At 42.6% G+C, this 9,950-nt stretch overlaps 2 protein-coding genes across 2 annotated transcripts; both read left to right on the top strand.

Annotated features, from left to right (window-relative positions):
* Positions 1-1,769: 1,769 nt before the first annotated feature.
* IL334_002407 (uncharacterized protein) lies at positions 1,770-6,000 on the top strand (the record flags this gene model as incomplete). The annotated part of the gene is made up of 11 exons (XM_062934153.1): positions 1,770-2,378; positions 2,520-2,638; positions 2,696-3,439; positions 3,502-3,626; positions 3,709-3,944; positions 4,002-4,975; positions 5,049-5,210; positions 5,301-5,418; positions 5,482-5,590; positions 5,676-5,896; positions 5,968-6,000. The coding sequence occupies 11 exons, from the start codon at positions 1,770-1,772 to the stop codon at positions 5,998-6,000; spliced, it is 3,450 nt and encodes a 1,149-aa protein (XP_062790204.1).
* Positions 6,001-6,920: 920 nt separating this feature from the next.
* IL334_002406 (uncharacterized protein) lies at positions 6,921-9,916 on the top strand (the record flags this gene model as incomplete). Its single annotated transcript, XM_062934152.1, has 11 exons — positions 6,921-7,033; positions 7,147-7,289; positions 7,426-7,636; positions 7,744-7,876; positions 7,992-8,081; positions 8,203-8,251; positions 8,322-8,740; positions 8,800-8,959; positions 9,033-9,067; positions 9,161-9,238; positions 9,365-9,916. The coding sequence occupies 11 exons, from the start codon at positions 6,921-6,923 to the stop codon at positions 9,914-9,916; spliced, it is 1,983 nt and encodes a 660-aa protein (XP_062790203.1).
* Positions 9,917-9,950: the final 34 nt, after the last annotated feature.

Here is a 9,950-nt window from a genome sequence, read left to right as displayed (position 1 = left end):
TCCTATTCGAAGGGAGCAGGCGAGAATAGGACTAAGTATGGTTCCTTTTCATCCACTCTGAGAGCTAGAACCTCTTGAGAACTGTAAATCCACAAAAAGAAAGACTGTTTCGGGTATCATACAGAGAGATCTTTGCATAGATGTCGCGGTTTGTCGTGGACATACACAACACTGATTATGCACAATATGAAGTGGTAATCGTCCTGGAAGAAGTTCGATCTATTCGTTCATGACCATTGCATTGTCCAAATTTACACTAACATTCTTCCACCAACGTTGTCTTTCGAGCGGATCACCCTTCCCCCCGCATGGAATGTATAAATTTCCCCAGACGTACATGCTCCTCCCCGCTTTTCAGGGAATCTTGATCAATCGTTTTCCAGGGTATACACAGTTGAATAAGGCACTGATTTCGGCGTCACTCGGCGATTGTAGGAGAATAACAGAGAAAGGGAAGTCTGGACTCACACGAGAGGCCAGATCAATTACTACTCTGGTGTGTGAGGTGATTATACGAATGGGATGCACAATAACATGTTGGTCATATGACCAAAGGCCAAGGTTCACATATCTTTCCGTTGGGGGAAAACAGTGAGCGTGAGAGTAGTGATGATGAGAGCCAGACATATTCCAGTATTTCCAGTCTTTTTCCATTGTGTGGGAGGAACAGGGAAACATGTATGCAAAAGGGACACCGAAAGAATCAAGGAAAAGGGTGGATCATCGTTCTCAGGGTCATTTCTGATAATGGGATGATAAATGCACCTTGCCAATAACATCCATCCCCTGCTAATCATATCAATACCCACCTACTGTTATCCTTTCGCAATCGAACAACAAAACTATTTTTCGAAATTGTACATACAGCAAACTATCATCGGGAACTCCGTCTACGACCATCCCCACCTCCACTTCAACGGTTCTCTCGTTGCATAAGGAACATCAATAACTTTTAGTGGGAAAAGCACCGACAGAGTAACGAACGGTCTTTGTGACGGTTATTCCATTATTACTCTTTTTACCGAATAAGCCTGTTTTTCCAGCTATCCAGTAACATAGATCTCATCGTCATTATTTCAATATCTCGTTATTTGGACAGGAATCTCCACCTGCCTCACTTTCATTCACCTCCCCCCAAGACCACAGGTCCATAATTACGCACTACATAAAAACACTCTGATAATATAACTCGACTGAAACGCTATACCCGTAGAGCGAAAAAACTACCGTTCCAATTAGATTGATCAGAACGTATACAGCGAGTAATACTCCTACGTACAGAAGCAAGATTGAACGGACAGATATACTTTGATTTGTAACCACTTTCCTATCTTCATATAACCAACAGAGACAAGATACACGGCCTTGATCTCTTCTTTTCATCATCGACAAGTATCCAAAATCGCTTCTCAGGACGTAGAGAACTCAGAAATATCCCCGCCGTATAACGGTTCCTTTCGTTCATGAATAATTGAGAGGACAAGATCAATTGAGTTTCTTCAACAAAACTGAATGAATCAATGATAGGAATTGATTGATATCATACAATCAGTCACACGATACTAAAGAAACCTCCGACAAAGCATATTGGAACCTATCACATCTTGATCTCCTCAACCTACTTTTAACTTACTCGTAATCAATTCCATCGCATATGAATGAGCTCGCCAATATACCTATCATAACAAATACAGCAAAGCACTACATAACGCATTTCTCACTTGTCTCATTCATCATTTGCGTAAATTCGACCCAGCTGAATGAACAAGATGTCACTGGTCTTACTACTTCCTCAACACCATGCACAAAATAATCACACCCACCACTACTCAATGGTGCGTTCGCGCTCATTAACTCCTCGACCTACAACACCACTTTCAGCACCTCCCACTCCTGTCACACCCACCCATTTGCTGCCAGCAGCGATGGAGAGAGCTAGAAGCTCCGAAGCTATCATGGGGGATAATCTTCCTCGTTCAGTCGCACTGGAAAGGGAAAGGGAGAGGGAAAGAGAAAGAGAGAGGGAAGGTAGAAGTAGAGATATCAAAGAAACATCTCTAAAAGGTGAATGGGAACATGTTGATCATCCAGATACAACCATTCCCGCAACTCCATCTTCCCCGTCTCTCCATCATGGTCGAAATGAAAGTGAGCAAATGGATATTGATAACCAAACTATCGATGAGGAGCGAGATGAATCAGAACCTTCAGTCGTTAGACTGGGTGAACCACTCCAATCTTCAGATCAAGAAGTGGCAGTGCATCTACCGACCCCTCCGGAAGAAGGTAAACCGTTCGTTTGGGGAATGCCTAAATGGGGTTATGAATCTGAACGAAGTCCTGTAAGAGATGGTGTCAGGCTGATCAACGCAGATGAGGTAAGTGATCTTGGAGTGTTGACCGCCTCTTTCTTTTCTAGCCTTTCATTTGCCTTTCTTTCTACGTATCAACAGTATTGCTTCATCTATCTCTGAATAGTCAGGGTTTATCGAGCTGATCAAACTACGGCACGTACACAGTTATCACAGTTAGTCGAGCGTCACTCAATGATCGACACTCCAAGTTCAGTCATGTTTCCTTGGCTACACGGCATAAGTGACGATGGCCAAAAGGGTAGAGAGATGGCCATGTTCTTTGGGTATGCTGCCCGTCATCTCTTATCTCATTTCTCAAGATGAGACATAACTAACGATAGGACAAGCAGTCATAATCCACCGTTCGAACCCCCACCTTACCGAGGCCTGTGCTTATTGTTCTGTCCTCCTCATCCGCTTGATGAGCCAAATCATGCCCTTCGCCCGAAAGCCAAACGAACCGATACCGATCGAACCACCCAACCGCCAGCAATAGAGATGCCACCTCCGAGAGAGAGATCCGAAACGATGTCGACCTCATCGGAATCTTACCACTCCTCCGGCACGACCGAAGGCACATCCCCTTCTATCGGCGAGCTGTCACCTACTTTCGATAAACCATCTATCGAGGAAACTCACGAAGCTGAAGATGAAATGGATGTTGACGTCGCCATGCACCCCTGCAATTCTAAAAGGGTCTCACCTGAAGCCACGGCAAAAGGTCTGGAGGAACCTCATCATCCATTACCTTGTACGGGGATGGATAAATCAGGAAATGCAATTGAAGAGAACGATGAATCATCTTCAGGGTCAAATTCATCAGAAGAAGATGATGCTGATGAAGACGATGATCAAGGTCCAAGTTGTATTTTATTTAACGCATTACATGTTACAGACTGTTTCGACTTACCAAAACATAAAGATCACGATAAAGAACGAAGACCAAAATTCAGAAACGCAAGATTACCTCATCAAATCAATTTAAGGAACTTACATGTACAGCAGATCAAGTATTCAACTGTATCTGATGTTGTTCTGTATTCCAAGAATGGTGTAGGACCTGGTATCTTAGAGGTTGCGCAGCAGTGAGTTACCCTGCCTTCCATTCAACCAAGCGAGGAAAAGATTGACATGGAACAATCCGCAGAATTGCAAAGGCCCAACAAGACTTATGGCAAGTCAGGATGGAAGAATTCTATCAACATGTTGGAGGTCGTAACCCAGGTGAAGGGTCTACTGAACCTGTCAAATATGGTGTATGGGTTGTTGTAGGTGAGTCAATATATTTTTCTCAGCTACTATGACACACGTGGGCCCTGAGCAAGCCAATACTAACGCATGTGCGAATGACTAGAACCGTTTCACAAGATCGAAAAACACTATCCACATCTGGTGAACATCGATTCAAGAGGAAGATCGAGTGCTGATGGCATCCAAACCGACTTGTTTGAGCGAGAAGCCAGAGAGTCCAGAGCAATGACCAAGGGGTGTGAAGTGGTGGAAGGTCTGTGGGTCGGGAATGACTGTGATGTACCTGGAGGAGCGGATGACGGTGCCGGAGCCACTGTGCCTTTTAATCTATGTATTAGGGTGAGTCATACTAGTAGTCGCTCGAATAGACGATGACAGAACGAGTTGCGACCTTAGGCATCGGAATGTGCAGAGATGCCTAGCCCTTCTCATCTCTCCTCAGCATATCAACATCTCTTGGAAATAGACAAACGACGTCGCCCTCAAGTCGAAGTTCAGTCTTCTTGGATAGCCTCACCGGCCACAGTCGCACTTCGAAATTTACTCTCGCCAGCTCCTTCAGTTCCGTCTACACCTGATGTTCCTGCAAAGAGGAATGCTTCTCCAGTACCAGGAAATGAAGAACGTAAACTTCGCTCCAGATCCATCTTACCATCAGCAGAACACGAGTTTGTCTCGTTGGAATGCGCTGGAAGTTGTCGGACTATAACAGGTCAAACTAGAAATCTGACATATATGACTGATAAAGTCATTGAATTAGTTTATTTCCTGAGAAAATTGATTGAAGGTAGAGATAAAACTGGAATCAAAAGGAAAATATTGATTCATTGTCAAGATGGTTATACCGAATCATCGATCTTGGTTTTAGCTTATATCATGTCCTCTCTATCTTGTTCTTTACCTGAAGCTTTTCTACATTTACAGTTGATCGCAAAAAGATCATTCTTCCTTTATCCATCTGACAAACCATTACTTCGAAAGATCGATGCCAGATTGACAGCGGATAGGAGATCGAAAGCCATAAAATTAGTCTCATCTACTCCTCAAGGAAACACATTGAGCTCACCAACATCTTCTTCAGCTTCCTCGATATCTGAAGGCGTGAAAGGTTCGCCTAGGTGGAAAGCTTGGTCAATTGGTATGTCATTCGGTACTAGTGGAAGTGGCTCAATAGGTTCGACCACAAAAGAAAAAGAAAAAGAGAAAGAAAAAGAATTAAAAACGGCTTCGACTGTCGAAGTAGCAAAAGAATTGTTAAACGATCAAGGTTCGACAAATGCTAAAATTGATCAAATGAAGATCTGGTTTGAAGATAAAAGATTCGATGGTTTCCCTTCTAGGATATTACCTTTCCTCTATCTTGGTAACCTGTAAGTCACCGCGATTCATAAAATCCCAAAGGTAACGATGATTGTACTAATGCGAACGGGAAAAATGTTATAGTGAACATGCTGGAAATGCCGCTATGTTACAAGCTCTGAACATCACTCATGTCGTTTCCGTAGGAGAAAGTCTCATCAATCCTAACGAAATGATGGATCATCATTATGGTGTAGCAGGAAACAACACTTTGGCTGAAGCGGCCAAACAAGGCAAAATCAACGTGTGAGTAGATCATAATCAACTCGAGCAGACCGAACTGGCTTTTGGTTAGCCTACCGAGGCTTGAGGCTGACTCTTACAACTGCAATCCAGACTCGATCTTACCGATATAAGAGACGACGGAAACGATCCACTTCGACCACTGATCGCCAGAGCGTGTGCTTGGATCGAACAAGCTCGAAGGGAAGGTGGGATCGTACTGGTACACTGTGTGAGTTTATTCCATCCATTTAAACGATAACGACGGGCTGATGAGAGACTTGATCCGTTGTAGCGAGTCGGCGTCAGCAGAAGCGCAAGTATAGTCATCGCATACATGATGCAATTTGAAAGGATGGGATTGATGGACGCGTATATGATGTGTAGAGCCAGGAGATTGAACGGTGAGTGTGACAATCTGGCATTTGCTCCTTAAAGCCCTCGTATGAAATCGAAGCATATGCTAATCTTGGTTTAATGCTCATTCAGTACTCATCCAACCGAACCTTCGGTTTTTCCACGAGTTGTTTGGTTGGGAAGTTGAACTTGCTCGACAAGAAGAGGAGATCATCGCAAATCAAATGCAACAAGTGCAAGAAGCCGGAGTACGAGATCCAGACGCGTTAAAACTTGTATTGAACGGAGGCGACGAGTACAAAGCAGGTAGGAGGAGAATCATGTATTCTTGGCCTAGTTTCTGTAGGGATTTGGTAAGTGATCATAATCTGCGGCATCTGGATTTGTATTGTGTTGCAAGCTGATAATGTTATTTGGCATGTAGCATTGTCTCAACAGACGATTTTTGTGTAATTGATTGGACAAAATCTGGTAGTACAGCGATAAACATTGTATTCTCCAGTATCCTCCTTGTTTGTATCTATATTTTGATGTTGATGACTGACTGAATACCATGTTGGATATCTCAAATACAAGTTGTTACTGTTTTTTAACGTAAAAAAGAGTTGTCGGATCAAATAGTGATTATATATATATATGACTTGTTTTTAAATTGTTTGTTGATTGTCTGATCATAAGATAAAAGCCTGTTGATTCTGCTCGGTGACAGTTGGTCAATACTTCATACGGTGTTCTCTTGTATTTATAATTGTATCTGTACTTCGTAGTATTTATTTCCATATCCTTGTAATGCATTGACATATGAAGTTGAACTCATCCAAAGAGGCCACTCGTATGCGTGAATGAATGGTGACTAACTCCCCCAAGTAGGCGTTTTTGTTTTGTCTCGGGGATATGAGATTTGAGTTCTTGGACCCTGAATGTTATTGAGTACTCGTTCGATCGTTACCTCTCTTTCTCTTGAACAACAACAATGATGTATCGAACAGGTACTCTTGTAACAGCATAACAACGTCCATAACATTTCTCATCACCACCACCAACGCCATACTCACTACAGTCAAGTAATCAAGAAAAACACTAAATCATAACAATAGCGTCACTAGCGCACGGACAATCTCCTCTTTTTTTTCACTTTTCCAACTTCCAAGCTATTACGCAGTGAAATCGTACAGTCTTGGCATTTATCATTCGACGGTCTTCTCAGTCTTGATCTTGGTTCTCGGGTTCCTATCTTGATCAAATTCGACATCTCTACATATCTTAACAATCTCATTCAACCCTGCTTATCGTGTAAACAGGATAGTATCATATCATTGTTATCATTCAAGTAGTTTGGGAGTCACGAACGAACAGTACTCATCACGAAACGAAGAGATGTTGGGCATGCAAGGACGTACTGCGCGAAGAGATGATCCAACGCGGGATAAGAGGATTACCAAAGAGAAAGAGAAATTGACTTGGAAGAGGTGTAGGGATCTGGTATGGAGGTGAGTCCAAATCTCATTTCTCATCTTTCCTTTGGAAGGGTATTCTCGCCTTTGCCTTTGAAGAGTATTGACATATAAACGATGAGCTAATCTCGCGTCCATTTCTCCTATAGACACCTTCATTTCGTCGGACCAGGACTGGTATCAAGTGTAGCATATATTGATCCAGGTAATTGGGCAACGGACTTAGAAGCAGGTGCCATGTATGGATATAAATTATTATTCGTCGTTCTCATCGCTGGTCTAGCTGCAGTTGGTGAGCGTCTATCCATTCTCTCTTCTCTATCTCTGTTTCCGTTTCTGTATCTCATCTCTTTCGGCTTTGTCCTCAAAAATGACGAATCGATGCTGATTCCGTAAACTTTACTTTCGTCTTCGTTACGATCCTGTAGTCCTTCAACTACTTTCAGTCAGGCTAGGAGCAATAACATCAACTTCATTACCACGACAGACAAGGTTGCTGTTCTTGAGATTACAAGTTAAATACCCGAAATATCGAATTCCCTTGAATATCGGTTTATATACATTATACGCTTTGGCAGAAATAGCTATTATAGGAACTGATTTGGCGGAATTATTAGGTAGTGCAATTGCATTAAATCTGTAAGTTAACTCATTTCTCCCTCATATCTCATTTCTAGGTATATTTTCTTTTGAGGTACGGCAACTGTGAGATCATGCTGATTCACTTGTCACCGAACTGTATATAGTCTATTCCCCAAATTACCTTTGTTCGCGGGTGTACTCATCACAGCAGCAGATGTGATGATAGTTTTAGTCTTCTTCCGCTCGGATTCAGGTAGACAAGGAATGTTACTTTTCGAGATCGTCATTGTCTCTTTGGTCAGTCTTACGAACAACATCTCCTTCGTTATCCATGATTTCTTGTACTGTTTCTTCCCACGTTTCCCGTTCATGTCCCGCACATCATTACTGACATCGAACTTTCACCCTGCAGGTCTTAGCGGTCTTTGTCAGTTTCATAATTTTACTTAAATTGATAAATCCCGTTTGGAAAGATGTCTTTCTGGGTTTGGTTCCCTCAAAGGTATGTTCATTGATTGCTCCTTCTTTCATCTTCGACGGATCTCGCTTCGCTCCAACTGTCCTTAGCTTTCTGCATTGCTCCTGGTTTACCATTCGGACGAGCTGATCATCCTGCATTGCAGACCTTGGTCAAACCTGGTGCACTATACATCGGTGTTGGTATAATAGGAGGTGAGCCTGTTACTATACTTTCCAATTTATAAAGTTTAATCGAGCTCACGCACGATCCTTCCATCTTTAGCTACTGTGATGCCCCACGCCTTATTCCTCGGTTCTTCGCTCGCATCCGTGGATAGATTAAACATGTTACCTGTCGAACCTTCACCAAACAAGAAGCCTCTATCAGCTCGCATGCCATCGCTAAACCTTAATCCCTTCAAGAGGAGAAGACCTGATTTTCGTCGAAACGGTTCGGATCTCCCTGATCCTGATACTTCTCGACATCAAGAAGAGGGAACATGTACTTATCCCCCAATCAGACTAACGGAAATGAACAGAAGTCCGACTCCAAATGCTCAAGCAGATAAAGATATACCTATTGAAGAAGAAGAAATGACCAAAGAAGATCTGGATCACCTAAAGGCGATGAAAGATTATCAAGATAGAATTAGAAGATTTGATAGAATAAAATGGGTTGATGTACATCTCCTACATTCCACAGCAAGTCCAGATCCGTCCGTTCAGCACAAAGGGATGAAGCTGATGTTCCTTAATGACAGATCGACACCGCGCTATCTCTCCTTGGATTCGCCCTGACTATCAACTCGTCGATTCTGACTTTGGCTGGGGCAGCTTTCTATTATGGTACTTCAGGTGCGACTGCTGACGACGCCGACCTCTTCGGTGCATACGCTCTGATAAGAAGCTATGTTGGTCATGGTAAGTCACATATTCAGCTGAATGATTATCAGTCGCGCAGGAGAAATAGCTGATCAATGATTCGCCATTTCAGCTGCCGCTATCATTTTCGCTTTAGCTCTGCTTTGTGTAAGTAACGGTATTTTTAGGCTACTAGACGGGCGTATTTGAGATTCCACATACACAGTCAAGCTGATCTCGGCTGTTGCTTTTGATTCATAGGCGGGTCAAAGTGCTTCTATAACAGCTACATTGGCAGGACAAGTCGTTTCTGAAGGATTCATAAATTGGAAGACTTCTGTCAGTGTTCAATCTTCTCCAGCTTTCCGCCTCTCCTTCCCTTTCACACCGAGCTCTGTCTCCATAGACCGACCATCTTTCGAATTATCGATCAAGATTCAGGCTTACGTTGTTATAATGTCGTAGCCGCTCATCCGAAGACTCCTCACTCGATTGATAGGTGTTATCCCAGCTGCTATTGTAGCTGCGGCAGTTGGACCTGCAGGTTTGAATACAATGTTGGTAGCTTCACAAGTCTTGCTATCGATTGTTTTACCTACGGTTATCTTCCCATTGGTCTACCTTTGCTCGAAAGAAGAGATCATGACTGTGCAAGGGCCTGAAATCGATCAACACCAAGATCAAGATAGAGAAACAAATCCAAATGGCTGTGATGATGTAGATAGAAGTGGAATTGATCAACATATTCCAATGAACCAAATATCTTCTCAAATCATATCGACTGAACAAGCATATCAAAATGACGACTTACAACCAGAACAACGAAGAAGTGTTATACCTGAAGTAGAAGAAACAACTGAACAACAAGATACGACAATACCAAATGGAAATAAACCAAGAAGAAGTAAATCTTATGTCTCACCGAAGTATGTCACAGTTCTAGGATACGCGTTATTCGGTATTGTCATTTTGGCAAATTGTTATGTTATAGTACAATTGTGTTTGGGTAATAATTAGTCTTCGCATGTCAAATGGGACATTCAACTTGGCG

This window comes from Kwoniella shivajii, chromosome 3, assembly GCF_035658355.1.
Source record: "Kwoniella shivajii chromosome 3, complete sequence".
Lineage (NCBI taxonomy): Eukaryota > Fungi > Basidiomycota > Tremellomycetes > Tremellales > Cryptococcaceae > Kwoniella > Kwoniella shivajii.
The sequence above is the reverse complement of the archived record's forward strand: the minus strand, read 5'-3'. Positions and strand labels throughout refer to the sequence as shown.